Source organism: Diplotaxodon limnothrissa, linkage group LG5 (assembly GCF_057381915.1).
Source record: "Diplotaxodon limnothrissa isolate DT_005_m linkage group LG5, D_limnothrissa_male_GT1.1, whole genome shotgun sequence".
Lineage (NCBI taxonomy): Eukaryota > Metazoa > Chordata > Actinopteri > Cichliformes > Cichlidae > Diplotaxodon > Diplotaxodon limnothrissa.
The window spans coordinates 26,756,287-26,774,162 of record NC_140600.1 but is presented as its reverse complement, the minus strand read 5'-3'; the positions used below and the strand labels follow the sequence as shown (position 1 = coordinate 26,774,162).

General features: G+C 42.4%; 1 protein-coding gene across 1 annotated transcript; it reads left to right on the top strand.

Annotated features, from left to right (window-relative positions):
• The first annotated feature begins 221 nt into the window (after positions 1 to 221).
• Positions 222 to 16,384, top strand: ip6k1 (inositol hexakisphosphate kinase 1). Its single transcript, XM_085353369.1, has 8 exons — positions 222 to 427; positions 5,519 to 5,664; positions 5,941 to 6,067; positions 10,309 to 10,549; positions 10,839 to 11,020; positions 12,572 to 12,747; positions 13,173 to 13,406; positions 13,532 to 16,384. The coding sequence occupies exons 2-8, from the start codon at positions 5,548 to 5,550 to the stop codon at positions 14,003 to 14,005; spliced, it is 1,551 nt and encodes a 516-aa protein (XP_085209495.1). The 5' UTR covers positions 222 to 427; positions 5,519 to 5,547; the 3' UTR covers positions 14,006 to 16,384.
• Positions 16,385 to 17,876: the final 1,492 nt, after the last annotated feature.

The window sequence follows — 17,876 nt, the reverse complement described above, 5'->3', positions numbered from 1 at the left end:
TGTGAAGAAGTGAAATATTTGAAGAGAACTGTCACTAACAATAGTCGTTGTTTTTTTTTGTTTGTTTTTGAGTCATGACATTAAAGAAAGCCAATTCTCCCCACACAAAATAACACTGTACACCTTAAATGAATGCTTAACTATTACAACTGACATTGTGTCATTTCCTATCTTTTCAGGAAGTGGTGACCCTGCCTAACTGACACCCTGCTTTCCCTGCCGTCCCCCCATCTCTGCCCCCCAGCCCCGTGTCCTGATTGGATCTCCGTGGTGCCGGCGGTGGATTGGAGCACTCTGATTGGGGGCTTTGCGAGGTGGTTTTTCGGTCTGGCGCCGCCTCCCCCCGGGGCCGGCGTGCGCTCCCAGCAGCCCGTGGTGCCCTGCGCCCCCCCGTCCCCGTCACTGCACACCCGAGCCCATGCCCAGGGTACGATCAAAGGATGAGTTTTTAGCATTCACACCTGTAGTTCAGTTTCCTCTCTGTGCATCAAAGCAGACATCTCATCAAAACCACTTCCTTGTTTTTGCCCCTATTAGCCTGAGAGTTGTGAAGATGAATTCACCAGTGTAGACTGAAAAATTCACAACGAAGAAAATGTGAACCATTTAAAAATACAAAGCACAAACGTATACCGCAGTAGAAATGACTAAAACGTTTTAGCCCATTCAGACGGTTTCAGTATAAATGTGGCCCCTGATGTTCATGTAAACAGCAAGGACAAGAGGTGGGTGTCTCTCTTGGCTATTTGCCACGGCTGTCTGAGTTAATGAAGGTTGATTAAACCTTTTTTCCAGTGTTATGGTTCACTGTGTTACCCTAGCAACCAGTTAAACCACACCAATGTAATCACCGAAGGATCTAATTACTGAATTATCCGCCTATTACTCGGCTCTTTCTGCAAAAACTCCCTCTATTAGGAGCTCATCAGTCTCAAAGTTTGATATCAGAGCCGATGTATTACCCAATATTTTAACCAAACCTGCTGCTTATATGGTGTCATGTTCTTAACATTTTATATTTAACTTTGTTACATGTTTATAATAAATTTATGGAGACTGGGTCCTTCTCTAGATTGATTTGAGGTAGCTGTTGCTCAGACAGTAGACCATCTCCTTCAGTCCTCTTGGCAAAGTTATACACACACACACACACACACACACACACACGCCATCAAGTGCGGGATCTACCAAGGAGATGCTCCGTCCCCACTGCTGTTCTGCATAGGCCTGAACCCCCTCAGTGAGATCATTGACAAGACTGGCTACGGATACCGACTACGGAACGGAGCAGTTGTCAGCCACCTCCTGTACATGGATGACATCAAGCTGTATGCCAAGAGTGAACGAGACATCGATTCACTGATCCACACTACCAGGATATACAGCAATGACATCGGGATGTCATTCGGGCTGGAGAAGTGTAGTCAGATGATAACAAAGAGAGGGAAGGTAGTCAGAACTGAGGGGATCGAGCTACCAGAAGGCAACATTGCAGACATAGAGGACAGTTACAAGTACCTGGGGATCCCGCAGGCGAATGGGAACCATGAAGAGGCAGCTAGGAAAGCTGCAACCACCAAGTACCTGCAGAGGGTCAGGCAAGTCCTGAGGAGTCAGCTGAACGGTAAGAACAAGATCTGGGCTATCAACACCTACGCCCTGCCCGTGATCAGGTAGCCAGCTGGTATAATAAGTTGGCCAAAAGAGGAGATAGAAGCCACTGACATCAATACAAGAAAGCTCCTTACCATGCATGGAGGGTTTCACCCCAAGTCCAGCACCCTGAGGCTGTACGCTAAGCAGAAGGAAGGGGGGCCGGGGACTGGTGAGTGTCAGCACCACAGTCCAGGATGAGACAACGAACATCCAAGAATACATCACGAAGATGGCCCCAACTGACCGAGTGCTCAGTGAATACCTCAGGCAGCAGAAACCCAAGAAAGAGGAGGGAGACGAGGAACCATCATGGAAGGACAGGCCCCTGCACGGTATGTACCACCGGCAGATAGAGGAGGTGGCTGATATCCAGAAATCCTACCAGTGGCTGGACAAAGCTGGACTGAAAGACAGCACAGAGGCACTAATCATGGCAGCACAAGAACAAGCTCTGAGCACAAGATCCATAGAGGCTGGGGTCTATCACACCAGGCAAGACCCCAGGTGCAGGCTGTGTAAAGATACCCCTGAGACAATCCAGCACATAACAGCATGGTGCAAGATGCTAGCAGGCAGGGCATACATGGAACGCCATAACCAAGTGGCCAATACCATAGGTCCATTTACTACAAATCTCGGACATTCAAATCTCAGAGACCTTGGCCTCAAGGTCAGAGGAAACGAGGAAGGTGTTCTTAAAATCTTGTGACTGCAATAACTGGAGAATAAAGGTGGCTTAGGATTTTCAAATTGATACCATAGGTGTATCTACTAGAACGCTGAGGGGTAGCACTGGCAAAGATGTAAAGGAATGTGAATTTGTTGCTTATCTTTATTTGAGTATTGGAGTTATGGGCTCTTCCCAATAAATCTTAACACTTTTAAACAATAACTGCAGCACAAGCCCAACTCCAACTCTAGTCAGTCCTCTCCACCCTTTTCCTAACTGCTGAAGAAAAATACAGCAGCAAGCTTTGGGATATCCTCATCTTTCTCCAACTCGTCAGCGTGTGTAGCTATTTTTTTTTTTTTTTTTTATAAATGGTGTAAGAGGGACGTATTAGAAAAATTTGCTCATTCATTCAGGTCATTACAATGACATTTCTAAACTCCTCCCACCTGTCTTAAATCTCGTCTTGTTTCTTGTTCTTTGCCCTTTATTATCAGTTCTTTAATATTTATGGACTGTTTTTACATTTTGGCACCCTTCAAATCAATTTAAATACTACTACTACTGCTGCTACTGATGATGATAATTTAACCCCCCCCCCCCCCCCTCCCCCCAAGGGAAAAAAAAAAAAAAAAAACTTCAGCCACTCCACAGATGTTTTCTAGCTTCTAGCAGCCAGCTCTCCTCCCATCCACAGCCAGTGTGTTTTGCACAGGTGCTGGATCAGCTGCAGTGTTCTGGTATTTGACTTTTATTCTGATTACAATTTTTTTTTTTGTTCTTTTTTACTTGTAGTTTTAATGCATAGTTGTCAACATTCTCTTGTGTGTGACACATCTTTATATTTCAGGATCAGTGCCGGTCTATATCGTGCACACTTTAATTTCCAATAACAGTGTCCCCATAACAATGAGGAAACTGGTTTGTGTTTAGTTTATGAGTGGTATGTAGCAAACATTAAATAGGTTTGTGTCTGTCCTGCTTTATGCCCTCTATTCGATGGTGTTTTAATGCAGCCAAATTGACAATAAATCTAAAGTAAATCAGTTTTTACCTTCAAGTCATTTTGACCCCCTATGAGCAAGCACTTTGGCGACAGTGGGAAGGAAAAACTCCCTTTTAACAGGAAGAAACCTCCGGCAGAACCAGGCTCAGGGAGGGGCGGCCATCTGCTGCGACCGGTTGGGGTGAGAGAAGGAAGACAGGATAAAGGACATGCTGTGGAAGAGAGGCAGAGATTAATAACAGATATGATTCAATGCAGAGAGGTCTGTTAACACATAGTGAATGAGAAAGGTGACTGGAAAGGAAAAACTCAATGCATCATGGGAATCCCCCGGCAGCCTACGTCTATTGCAGCATAACTAAGGGAGGATTCAGGGTCACCTGGTCCAGCCCTAACTATATGCTTTAGCAAAAAGGAAAGTTTTAAGCCTAATCTTGAAAGTAGAGATAGTGTCTGTCTCCTGAATCCAAACTGGAAGCTGGTTCCACAGAAGAGGGGCCTGAAAACTGAAGGCTCTCCCTCCCATTCTACTTTTAAATACTCTGGGAACAGCAAGTAGGCCTGCAGAGTGAGAGCGAAGTGCTCTAATAGGGTGATATGGTACTACAAGGTCATTAAGGTAAGATGGGGCCTGATTATTTAAGACCTTGTATGTGAGGAGCAGGATTTTGAATTTAACAGGAAGCCAATGAAGGGAAGCCAAAACAGGAGAAATATGCTCTCTCTTTCTAGTCCCTGTCAGGACTCTTGCTGCAGCATTTTGGATTAGCTGAAGGCTTTTCAGTGAGTTTTTTGGACATCCTGATAATAATGAATTACAGTAGTCCAGCCTGGAAGTAATAAATGCATGAACTACTTTTTCAGCGTCACTCTGAGACAGGATATTTCTAATTTTAGAGATGTTGCGCAAATGGAAGAACGCAGTCTTACATATTTGTTTAATATGTGCGTTGAAGGACATGTCCTGGTCAAAAATGACTCCAAGGTTCCTCACAGCGTTACTGGAGGCCAAGGTAATGCCATCCAGAGTAAGAATCTGGTTAGATACCATATTTCTAGGCTTTTCAGGGCCGAGTACAATAACCTCAGTTTTATCTGAATTAAGAAGCAGAAAGTTAGCGGCCATCCAGGTCTTTATGTCTTTAAGACATTCCTTCAGTTTAACTAATTGGTGTGTGTTATCTGGCTTCATGGACAGATAACACACAGATTTTATAACAAAGAGGTTGTCTGACTGAAATTTCCTGTCACTTCAAGTCTTGGCTATATTCACGTGTAAACTCACAGCCCAGAGACAGCTGAGGCTAAAGTGTGTTGTTCAGAGTTAAACTAATGGTTCATAGTCAGCTCTTTAGAGGTTTGCGCTTGTTATGTAATTAACTAATGTTACCTCACTTTCGATCTGTCAGCTTTCTAAGAGGGGAGACAGGCTTCCCACAGAGGGTGAAAGGACATGCTGTAACAATGCACACTATAAGAGAATGTTTTTGTTTGTTTTTTTGTTGATGTTGTTCTGGTCACCCCACAAAATAAAATTAATAAGCTCATAAACGGCCAGTTTGCCAGATGCCAGATATTAAAAGGCCCATCCAGGTGAGAAAATTATGAAAGGTTTTGGCTGACAAGAATGACTCTAAAACTTAACTTTGTAATTTTAAATGCAACTATGCAGATGTATATTTTTACCCTATTACTTGTGTAAAATACTGGTAGTGAAACATCTTCCCTGCCAAAGAAAACTGCATGAGTTTTATCATGTAGGATGTTTGTTTTGTAAGTCACCAATTACAAAGCTTCTATCAAATAACACAGTTGCATTTACTGTTATGTGGAGTCACCTCTGAAGGCTAATTCTGAGTCAGGAATTCCTCGGTATACCAAAAGCAGTAGACTTAATGGAACATGTAAAAACTTGTACAAACTGATGGACATGAAGTACAGATTTTCCACAAAGCAGTTTCATTTTAGGTTTTACTGAGACAGTACTGAAAAAATCACAAGGAACTCATTTTTATATGCAAAATATGACGTTTTTTAAAATGTGGAGTTCAGTATTCAATATAGTGCAATATTGAACTTTATTACTCCAAAGATAAATTAATTCGCTTTATCAGTATTGAAACTACAGCAGGAGTTCAGGACTTTTCGGCTGTTTCCTCATGGTTAAATCTCCCTCTTATCTACAGGAGGAGGCGCAGTGCGTCCGCCAGGAGCCATGTGCCTCCCTCACACCAACAACATGGACAGCAAGCTGCAGGGGGCGGGCACAGGGGGAGGGGCTTCACTACGACCACGAGCAGGAGGCGTTCCACTGGAGCCTTTTATACACCAGGTGAGTGCTAACAGTGGGTGAAAAGTCTTTATCTAAAAAAGGAATGTTTGCATTAGGAAAACTGCCAAACATTCAGAAACAAAAATATTAAGAGGTTGTTCATACTACATGTAAATTTAAAGCACTTACTGGTATAATTGTGGTGTAATATTTTTTTTAATATTCTTGTAAAGAGGCAGCAGTTGTAAATATCGTCTCTTTGTTAAGACATTTAGCTTTTTGTTTTGCCTGTTAGCTCTTTTTATGTATGTGTTCTGCATGTGTTTGTGTTTTCAGGTGGGCGGTCACACCAGTATGATGCGTTATGATGACCACACGGTGTGTAAGCCTCTCATCAGCAGAGAGCAGCGCTTCTACGAGTCCCTGCCTCCTGAGATGAAAGAGTTCACTCCAGAGTATAAAGGTCGGTGACTGCTCACTGATATCAGGTACCAGAGCAGCAGGCAGGAGATAGCTGTTGGTTTATAGTCAGATGTACTTCTACAGCTCCATTATGGGATGTGCTTAAATGCAGGCAATAACTGACATAAACAATGGCCAGTTTAAAAAAAATAAATAAATAAAATGAGTAAATTAATTGTCTGGCTGTTTGCCTATTCAGCGAGCAATCAGTTTTGTTAAGCAAACTGACTCAAGAGAGTGCTTATGTGCAAATAACTGGTTGATAACATAGCAGCTGTCGTATCTCATTTCTCTTTGGGTCTTAGTCCTCTCCTGTCGGAGATGGCGAGGACTTTATGATATCAGACAGTGTGCCTGACATGTTTATATTTAGGGCCACATTTAATTAAATTCATAACAATTTCCAATGTAACACAATAATAAACCTCACACAGAAACAGTGAAGGGCAGATCATCTGTGTCTTTTCAATTTTTTTTTGTTCCTCCAACCGGCCTCCCCTGCTTTTAGGAATTAGGACATCCGTCATCATGGTGTATTGTGTTCTGGTTGTAGGCTGTAGGTTGGAGCACATGAGGAGGAACAATTTACAGAAATGAGAAAAGCCTGTAGTTTATGGGAATGGTGGAGCCTCTTTTCTCTGACACACCCAGCAAATTCAAGGCTGCTACCTCACAACCCGGGGTAAAAAAACAAAACAAAACAAAAACATTTTTCTCGGAGCAACAATAACAGTGCTTGCTGCTGTAAATGTTATTATCGCTTTACCTCTTGACAGTAATGAAGAGTAACCTTTGAACCTCTTTTATGAAGTGGGAGGTTTTTGTCATATTTCAGGCCTGCTTATAAAACAAAATGACTGGGTGTGCATCAAACGTTAGTGAGGTTAGTCTGTGCCTTTGTACCTTTGGAAAAACCCAGAAACTGTTCCCATGGTCGGCACATCTTTATTGATATATACTGATGTGTCAAAACTCATCATTAAAGGTAAAGTGATGTTGTCATGGAAGAAAGAGTTAAAAACTTAAAGGATTAAAAGCTGGTTAGAGGCCTCTCTCCAGTAACCTGATCAGCAAGTATAAATATAAAAACTCTTTTTCCAGCTGCTCTGATCCACAGCAACAAAGCTATAAAGAAAAAACTTAAACTAGTTGTGTTCAGTTACACTGCTCTCTCTTGCTCTCTCTCTGTTATAGTGATACCTGCACAACACAAAAGCAAATTTAGAAGGGGGACTTATAGTGTTCTCCACTACATTTATTTTACAGCTTTAGTTTCGACTAATTTAAATTAGTTTGCCTATCTTTTGTGGGCCAATAAAACTCTAATCTTGAAAACATCTTAGAACGTTATTGGATTGTTTTTAGCTGTTCAGCACTTTGGCCTACATACATTGGTTTTTTTGTGTCATATCTATAAACGAATCATGGAAAACCTGCTTGATATTCGATCCCAAAGGCAAGCAGGCGTAGCCACATCCCACCGAATGCTAATTGTACAGGATCCAAAATACAGTGGACCTGAACATAGAGAGAGAAGCGAACAATGACAGCAGCATGGGGGTATCAGTTAATGAGATCAGTTAACAAGCTGCTGTGGTGAAAGAAAATGAAAGCACTGTATTATTAAATGGAGTGAATGTAAAGTCACATTAACTATGGCAGATTGTTTATAGGTTTCAAAGACAAGCGTGTAGAAACACAAAATCTCGTTGAAAGTTCCCGCACCACTACACCACTAGCTGTAAGGTTTTGGGTAAGGCACTGCTGTTTGTAGTTGGGAAATCTAAAATAAGTCCCTGTATTAGCAGTCAGTACCCTGCAAAACTGTGTGCACTCTTAAAACTCATCAAAGAGGTCTGAAAAGGTCTTTTAATGTCTTTGTGACATTTCCCAAACCTCCTGTTAGCCTGAATAAGCCAGTAGTAAAAGACAGTTGAATTTTATTGATTTCACAGCAGTGAGGTCTCTTTTAAGGGAGCTAAACCCTCAATGGTTCAGCATCAAACACTCATGCTCTATATTCCTTATTTTCTAATGTTTGGTGGTGAATGGAGAGGCAGACTGACAGGAAAGAAGGAAGGAAGTACGGATGTTTAATGGAAGAGGAGAGCTTTAGCTGCTCTGCTCATCGTCACCCGGCATAGAGTCTGACTGTTTCTACTTGATTTTGCTGTAGTAACAGACCCAAGCAAATGTCAAAGACCACTAAAACGCAAATGAAACGCAGGCTTCATTATGAAGCATTAGTTTCATTTCTGTGATATCAAAATGTCTGCCAAAAGGAAGGCAGACGAGACTAAACAGCAGCGTCTCAGTTGAGCACTGCTTACTGACTCTTAGCAGGTTTGAGCTCATAGTCAGGTCAGATTATATACTATTCTCTTATTAATTGAGACATCATCCAAGCATTTCCTGCTTTGGAAAAGGTGTTCTTTTAAACTGCAGTGATTTGTCTTTTTTTGTTTTAACAGACATAAGCCCCTAAAACTATTAAGTTGCATCTGTAGCCTTTGGTTTTTTGTGTGTGTGTTTTGTGTTTTTTGGCACTAGTTGCGTGCAGTTTTTAGAAACTTTTTAGACTGCAGGCCATGCACTCACACTCTCTTAGACACCAAATATTTGAATGCCTTAGAAAAGACTTACTCTCAGGCCAACACTAAGGCACCAACATTATAAAGAGAATGTTCCACTCTTCACTCCTGTGGCATTTAGTCTTTTTAAATTGAGCTCAGGTTTGTTCTCCCTCTTGATGTGGTCTGCTTGTGCAGGTGTGAACATGGTAGTCGGACTCATGTACAGACCAGAACGGGCCTTTGGAGAAGGTGGTCACTGTCCAGTGTCAAACAATCTTCATAGACATTTGTTTATGGTGTGAACGTAATCCGGTCAGTTGGCTTGTGACTTGTGATTGACTACTCATTAGCCACTGAGCATGTGGTTTCACATTCAGACTCGCCCCTCACTTGTCACATCTGGTTTGAAAACACTAAAACGGCATCAGTGAAAATGCTTATCTCAGTGCTTGAAAATGAGATTTACCAAACCAGTGTGTGATTTCATGATGGCTCTGACGGTGTTTGTCTCTGGCCATCATGGACTGAACACATTCCTGCTTCATCTGCTGCTGATTGGCTCTGTGGGCGGAGTGGCAGGACAACCATGCCACAGATTTCTGCAAAGTTTTCTTGTTGCGGTTATCCACGTCTCTGCCACACTCGGCTCCTTTACAAGAGATACGATGGCCGTATTCCAAGGGTTCTGTACTGCAGTTGATCGGAGGCTTGTACTCCCACTAGTCCACCCTGCTGGTGTTCTGGCTCCCAGTGCCATGACAAGTGTGCTCCATAAGGAGTCTAAATTTATCTCTGGATGTCTGCCCACTACCCATTGTCCTGCTGATTAAATAACAGCAGACAGACGGACAGCTGCCCAGGCACGACTTTCTGTATCTGTCAAGGATGTTTCATCCGCCGCAGCTTGGCACCGTCAAATCAAATTACTTCTTATGATGCGGGTAAGGAGGAGGTGAAGTTTTCTGAGGATGGAGAACTCGCTCTGTGCTGTTGAGGGAAGTTTGAAATTCATATTTGGGGTTTGCTTCTCCACTGATGAGCAAACTGACAGGTAAATTAAATTAGGACTAAGATGGATGATGTTGAGTGTCTGGCTTGGCAGGGATGACATGCTCTGGTCTGTTTATAAAGCTAAATATAACAGATGTTCAAACGTACATCTGTTATACAAAAAAACATTACTGTCTGCTTATTTTATCCATAAATCGTTGTTTAATCAAATTTTAGAAGCACTCTGTACATCTTGATGCATATGGTTTTTTTTGATAGATGGATAGATAGATATTGACATTAAACTTTACCAATGTTTCAAATACTGACATTAGTGTATGTACAATAAATCCCTGTGAGCCAAAAGTTCAGGTTTTAGACTGCTCTAAATGCTCCTGAGGACGTTTTCTACTCCTGGGTTTTTATGACATCATGGAGAGGGTATACCTCTGACAGATTAATAAAAACAAAAATACATACAAAATAATAAAACTGGATCTGTGTTGGACTCAGCCTGACTCTTCTGTGGGTCGCTGGTACGAAAAATACTGACCTTTAAAAATGCAATGTTTCTGCTTTGGCATTTCAGAGTATTTCAGTAGTCTGTTTTTTCTCTTCTGCTCTGAAATGTTTTTAATAATTCCCAACATCCTTTCTGTGTTTGGCTCCGTCCTCTCAGGTGTGGTGCTGGTGTGCTTTGAAGGTGACTCTGACGGTTACATCAACCTGGTGGCCTACCCCTATGTGGAGAGCAACATGGAGGGAGGAGCCGGCGAGCATGAGGAGCGTGACCCCCCAGAGAGGGAGCAGCCGAGGAGGAAACACTCCCGCCGCAGCCTGCATCGCTCCTCATCCACCTCTGAACACAAGGAGGAGCGGCCCGATCGGAGGGAGGCGCACGACACAGAGACCTCGGATAAGTAAGATATACTTGAGGAGACAATGAACTCGTGGACTGATTTCACTTGATGTAGGACGGTTCGTGTGAAAATATTTTATTGATCTATGTCATAAATTTGACGACAAAGGAGAGAAGCTGAAGGCAGATAACAAGAGAACTTGTAGTTTATATTTATATTGGGTCATTTGGCATCAAACAGTCCAGTGGTCACATTTATAACATACCCTTGAAACCCACAGTAGATGCAGCAGTCAGAGCAGAGGGTCACCTGCAGTGCTTTTAACGATCCCCTCTCCTCCTCTCTGCAGTCTGGCAGAGCTGAAGAGCCCGAGACTCGACCCAAAGGTCCTCTCAGATGTTCCCTTTCAGATGCTGGACTGGAACAGCGGTTTGACGTCAGAGAAGATCAGCCACAATCCCTGGAGCCTTCGCTGCCACAAACAGCAGCTCAGCCGCATGAGATCTGAGTCCAAGGACAGAAAGCTCTTCAGTATCCTTCCCCAAAAATGTTGACGTCCATTTACACCATGTAACCAAGGGTCCTGCTGTTTATCCTGCTGATCTGTGTATTAAGACATTATATTAAATTGTAATTGGCCCTAGTTTTCAAAGATGATCATAGGAAATAGGAATAAACCAGTGTACAAAAATTACAAAAAATTATATTAAGATAAAATACCGTATGTTAGTTTTTCATATGATCGATGCCTGCATAGTTTATTTTTAAGTTGGATGTATGAAATGTCTCATTCTACATCTCATCATTACTAACTCAAACATACTCTTTGGATATGATAGCTTTTGCAGTTTTATCAGTTATTTGTGATCCACAATAGGTTTTATTGAAGCAGAGGTCAGGTATGAAAACTGAAAACTGATGTTCATGTTCATTCAACTTCATTCAAGTTTCATTTCATGTCGTATTTTCTCCCAGTGACCCAAACTCTTCTAGTGTTGTTTTTTCTGGCCATCCAGGGTGGTCAAACCAACAGGTGGGAAGCACTACTTGACATTTAAGTGGTGATAAAAAAGCTAATGAATGTACCTTAAGGTACATTTAACCAATCACAGCATATTAAAAACACTGATTGGTGAAGTGAATAACATTGTCACGCTTTTAAAGGCACCTTTCTCGTGATTTAGAGATCTGCCAGAGGAAGTACTTCCTAGCATCCCTGAAAATTACCCAGATGGGTCTTGATGGTGATTGGTTAAACATGGAGAACGTGACCTATTCATTCTACACAAATACCTTTTTTGCCTGTTACCTATTGTTTTGTTTTTATTTTTAAAATGCTGATTTACTTTTGTTTTTTTACATCTTCATGTATCAGAGACATTGTAGAAAAGAAGAAAAGGGACAATGACACACAACAAATGACCAGCTGTGGGCCATCAGATAATGGGAAGCGCCGAATGTAAATGTGAGAGAGAGTCTGTGCAGACCAGAGTGGGAATAAAGAGGAGGGCTGGAGGTTATCAGGTTAGAGGTCATGTTTTGATCTGCAGCTTCAAAGAGAGCAGCCTGCAGCTGTCTGGATATTAGCGCTGAGGGGAGTGAATGAGCAGCACACACTTTGTCCTCAACAAGCTCCATCTGTCTTCTGTCAAAGCAGATTCAGCACGCTGCTGTCACCTCAGAGGTTCTCCATATTTACTGTACAGACACAAACAGCACTCGCATAACCAAAATGATCAGCGCCCAGGCCTGTCATCTTTGAGTGTGACAGGCTTTTCTTTTGTTAAGAGTGAGGTTTTCAGAAGGCCTTTGTTTTAGTTTTAATCATTAATGGCGCTGTTGGGGAGAAGAAAAATCAAGATTGAAAGGAGAGGAAATCTCTCCCTTCCTGGGTGGGTTCTTAATGTCAGTCATATCCCACTGACGTTAACTTTCAGTTGAGTTTGTGCACAGTATTTTGTTTGCATACATTTAGGTTTTTTTAGATTTAGTAGTTGTTTGATCTTTTTGCACAAGAGATCAAACATAAAAAAGGGTGGAGGTCAAGGACAGTTGGCTCCTTAACTGCAGCTTTTTAACCAGAGTTCCTGTTGTTAGAGAACGTGGTGCACCACTTCTCTTACCCCTGCATCCTGGACCTGAAGATGGGCACCCGGCAGCACGGAGATGACGCCTCGGAGGAGAAGGCAGCCAGGCAGATAAGGAAATGCGAACAAAGCACCTCAGCGACGCTGGGAGTCAGAGTATGTGGCATGCAGGTACAAAGGACGACTTGCACCGCTGAACACATGAGAACAGTGGTCCATCAGGGGCCTGAACAAAAAGATAAACACACACTAGTTTATTGTTTGATCCCGCAACAAACCGAATGCTGCAGGAGAAGCGGGTGCAATATCATTGCAATCTGCTACCACCTCTGCAAGATAAGCTCACGTGTCTGCTGTTATTAGGACAACAAAGAGCACTAGTTCTCATTGTCCTACTGATAATAATCATGATATTAACAATTTCACGAATTAGTGGAAATATTTAGAGGGAAAGGAATAAATATGTAAATAAACATTATAAATGGTTGTATGCATATTTTTCCAGCTATAATGATTAAATTGAATCAGAGGGAACATCTGTTAATATCTAATCCAGACTCACGTTGTACTGAGCTGTTGCCCACCTGTCCCTGCAGGTGTACCAGCTGAACACCGGTCACTACCTGTGCAGGAACAAGTACTACGGCCGCGGCCTGTCGATCGAAGGCTTCCGCCAGGCCCTCTACCAGTACCTGCACAACGGAAAGGGCTTGAGGCGGGACCTCTTTGAGCCAATCCTGGATAAGCTTCGCACCCTGAAAGCGGTGCTGGAGAGGCAGGCATCCTATCGCTTCTACTCTTCCTCGCTGCTCATCATCTATGAGGGAAAGGTGCGCCCGATGTTGAAATAACTATTTTTATACTTCTAAATTTTTTTTGATTTTGGAAGTGTTCTGATTCCAACTGATTCCCTTTGTTTGACCTGATTTTTTTTTTTTTTTTTTTTCGTCTGTAGGAACCCGAGAGCCCCTCTGTCTGGCAACCGAAGACCTCCGTGTCACCCGCAGAGTCCCACTGTGGCCCGGCCCCCGATGCACCCTGTGAAACGGACATGAGCCAGAAGCCAGACACAGGATCCCTGCCCTCTCAGGGGTCTGGACTGATGGCTCCGGCCTCCCCATCACCTTCCCCTCATCCTCCCACACAAGCCCCGCCCCCTAAGTCAGACTGCCACTCCTTCCTCCCACGCCCCCCATCGCCTCATCCAGAATCCACCTCCTCGGCTCCCAGTTTAGGTTCCTTCCCCTCTCCCGCTCCCCTGCCCCAGCAGCCCCCCTTGGTGGACGTTCGCATGATCGACTTCGCCCACTCCACCTTCAAGGGTTTCCGCGGCGACACAGCCGTACATGATGGGCCAGACAGGGGCTACATGTTTGGACTGGAGAGCCTTGTCCAGATCCTGGAAAGCCTGCGGGACGACAACCTGTAGCTCCATCACTCACTTCTGTATCTTTGTGAGGACCTGAGAAGGTTTGTCTCACAGTGCGGACCAGCCTCACACCCAAAGTATAACTGGTCCTCACAAAGATAGACACACACACATAGACAGACACGCACGCACGCACGCACGCACACACACACATATACGCACACACACAGCTGGTTGTGAGATAGTTCAGGTTGTGCTGTCAGTGCAGTTTGTCTAGCCGTGTTTCCAGCAACAATCGGCTGTAAATATGGAACATGATTCTCCAGGACATTGCCGTGCAACTGCAGGGAAGTGGGACATTGGAGCCAAAATGGCTGCCAATTAAAGATGATACGGAGAACCAACAGATACACTCACAGCTTGTGCTTCTATTCTTGTGAGGACCTTTGACATAATGCATTCCCTGAACGTAACCACAGCTAAATGACAACCCTGTAGTCGCCATGCTCATCTTTAAAGTAACTTTTGTCTTTCTGGGCACCATTTTAATCATTCTGAAATTACAGGATGTGGTGGAGCACCTCCTGAGCTTTCTCCTGATGGAGAGATTTAAGACATTCACAAGTTTCTGTCAGCAGGAACATGTCTCTCATTTCAGTCATTCAGGAGGCTAAAAATAAGTTAAAAGGAATGAAGTTGTGGATGAGATCCACTTTAAAATACAGGAACGTCTTTCTGGGAAAGATTCAAATTACAGAACAGTCCAGTCTGAATAGAGCTTTGTTTATTTTACCATCACTTTCAGAATGATGAGTGTGCATAGTTGGAAGAGGACGGTTTCTCTGTGTTCGCCTAAAATCTGTAAGTGAACTAGTTTGAAAAACAAAAAAGGGGCAACAGGTAAAACCAGATCAGAGCGGAGTACTTAATGTCCTTTGGTACAAATCTGGAAACTAGAGCAGGGGCGTCAAACTCATTTTAGTTCGCACAACCCAGTTTGATCTCACATTTTTCAAAGCGTGCATTTACAGCTAAACAATAAGTCCAATTTAAACAGTGTGTATCAGTTTTTCGTCTTTCTTGACATTACATTTGCATTACAGTTTAACAGTATTTTTTTAAACACACAACCTTCATATGTAGAGGATTTTGGAGCTAAACGGCAGTCCATCCTCTGTGTGGAACAGATGTTTGACACCCCTGAACACGAGAAACGTTCCTCTTTCCTCCTTTCAGTTTTGAAACTGCCTTCTCACACGTTCTGCACAGTGAAATAATAAACCAAAGTTGCTCTTTAACCATAACAAAATGTGAAGGATGTCCTCACAAAGATAGAGGGACACACACGCTCACAGACACACATCCTGGGAACAGTTGTCTTTGGAGCTGTTTGACAGCGTCCCAGGACACAGCGTCCTGTCTGATTGGTCAATCAGCTGAATCCCACAGACCTCCCACTGAACACATTTTTTCCCTCACTCCCTGACCTCCCATCACCTTTTTGTCCTCACTCTTTCTCTACAGAAACCAAATCTAGACAGGTGAACAGAACTCATGCTCAGAAAAACACCCAAGAATCTGTGAAAGCAATAGATGGCAAACTCCCCCCCAAATAAAAGAGACATAGAAGTAGGCTTCAGGGAGAGAGCATAGATGCATTTCAAAATGTTGTATGGCCATTTTTTTGTTTTTCTTTTAATTTTTGTTTTGTTTTTGTATTATTTTTTTGTTTCGTTTTTGTTTTTTTGGAGATTGAATCAGGAAAAACACGAGTAGTCGGTGTCCTGTGAAATCATCCTCGGGGTTATTGGAAGCATAAGTGTCACTTTTCCAAATCTGGTGTTGGTGATGCTTGAGCCCCTTTCAGACACGTGTCGCTTTAACGTGAGTGTTCCTCACGGTTTCTTTACAACACTCCCACTAGAATGATGGCGAGAGCTAAAAGTACAACACAATGTTTACTGCATCATAGAAAAACCCAGTATTGTGAGCAGTGTAATCGCACTTTGAACTGCCGTCTTCCATAAGAGCAGCGTCTCTGTGCATCTGTGAGCACTGCTGAGAAAGCTGTTCCTGGCCCTCTTTAACCTTACTACATTATATAAACTGAGACCTCTACATGTCAGAGCTGTTTAAGTTATTCTGTTGAGCGCTAAGAAAGTCACATACAGGACTTTCGCTCCATCTGTGAGTGTCTGAAAGGGTGCTTCAGATCTGTATTCTTAATTTATTATTGTCAACAAATGTCATGAAAAAAATACCCAAAACACTGAGACATACCTTCCTTATCCTGTAGATACTCACAACAGCAGGTGTGTCAAACTCATTTTAGTTCATGGGTCACAAAATGCCCAGTTTGATCTCAACTGGGGCCAGACTGTTTAGACCATACATCTAAGACACTTCTGCAGCCCCCCCCCCCCCCCCCCCCCTTTTTTTTTAAGTGCAAAAGAAGTCAATTCTGACAACAGATGAGATGTTTTAGTGATTTTTGGTTTTAAAATTTGATTTCTTTACACAAAAAAGTTTTAGAGATTTTATTTTTTTGTAAACAAAACAACAACATATTTTTCACTTTCCAGACATCATGTCATCAGAACTCCAGGAGTAGATGATTTATTTATCGTTTCAATGGAAAAACAGTAAAATCGGGGTAGATTGCGCCTTCTGGCGGGCTTGTTCTGGCCTCTGGGCTGCATGTTTGACACCCTTGCAGCTACAGCTAGAAATGAGTCGTCCCCAGCAAGAGCGCTGTTTACACCAGTTACATTAATAACATTTAGAAGAAACTCAAGTGTCTGCACGCTTCCCCTTAAAAACATAGTAAATGTGGGAATAGTAGTAGTTTAGTGGCTATTCTTGAGCTTCCTCAGATGATGGGGTTGCTGATTCCTTATTTTAAGAACTTTTCATTGATGTTTTAAATACGAACCTACGACCTTTTGATTGCCTAAAATGATGTCCCCACAGGGTCAAGTCTTGTGTGTAAGGGGTCAAGACTTGGACTTCTACTCATAACACATAACACTTAAGATGGCCTGAACATGCTAAAGCAAAATAAAAAACTAATGCTCATGGGCTTGGTTGCTCTAAAAAGAGAAACTTCACAAATCTCGCTAATTTGTTGACAATAATGAAAAATAAAGAATAACAACAGCCTAATTCTTTAAGGCTGGGTGATGTGGCTGAATAACCATATTCAGCATATATTATACACAGATGAGTGACAGATAAAAGGAAAAATATGCACACCTACAAGATCTGGTGAGTGAGATTTGGTGAGGTTGTCCTTTAATTTGTCACCCTTCTGTATTTCATAACACAGAAAACAGGCAAAATCACACAGAAGTATTAAATTCATGTTCATTGAGCTCTTTTTTTTTTTTCAACTTTTATTTTTGAAGCTTTTATTCTATAAAAAATATTTTTATAGATGAAAACACTGAATTATCACCCAGCTCTGTCTCAAAAATAATATTAAATATATATATATATATTTATTCCCTCTGATTGGGCTACCGATAGCCAATTGTATTTGTCCATTTATGTCTCTCCAACTGGTACCTGAGGCTGGGCTTGATGCAGCACTGCCCCCTGCTGGACAGCCACAGGAACTTAACCCCAGGAGCTGGAAAGAGAGAGAGAGAGAGAGAGCAAATATGAATATTGTATTTTTGGTTTATGAAGGTGATAATTTATTTTTTTATCCTGCCTTTACCTAAAATCTGTGGGTACATGTTCTTGTCTTTTACATGGCTCCCCCACCCCCTCTCAATGTATAAAAGTTTAAAGAAATTTAGTGACTCTGAGACATGGTGTGTGTGTGTGTGTGTGTGTGTGTGTGTGTGTGTGTGTGTGTGTGTGTGTGTGTGTGTGTGTGTGTGTGTGTGTGTGTGTGTGTGTGAGAGAGAGAGAGAGAGAGAGACGTTGG

Coding starts and splice junctions, on each gene's coding strand:
- ip6k1 (XM_085353369.1), top strand. CDS start 5,548: ATGTGCCTCCCTCACACCAACAACATGGACAGCAAGCTGCAGGGGGCG. Junction 6,068..10,308: donor GTTCACTCCAGAGTATAAAG/GTCGGTGACTGC, acceptor CCGTCCTCTCAG/GTGTGGTGCTGGTGTGCTTT. Junction 12,748..13,172: donor TCAGAGTATGTGGCATGCAG/GTACAAAGGACG, acceptor CTGTCCCTGCAG/GTGTACCAGCTGAACACCGG.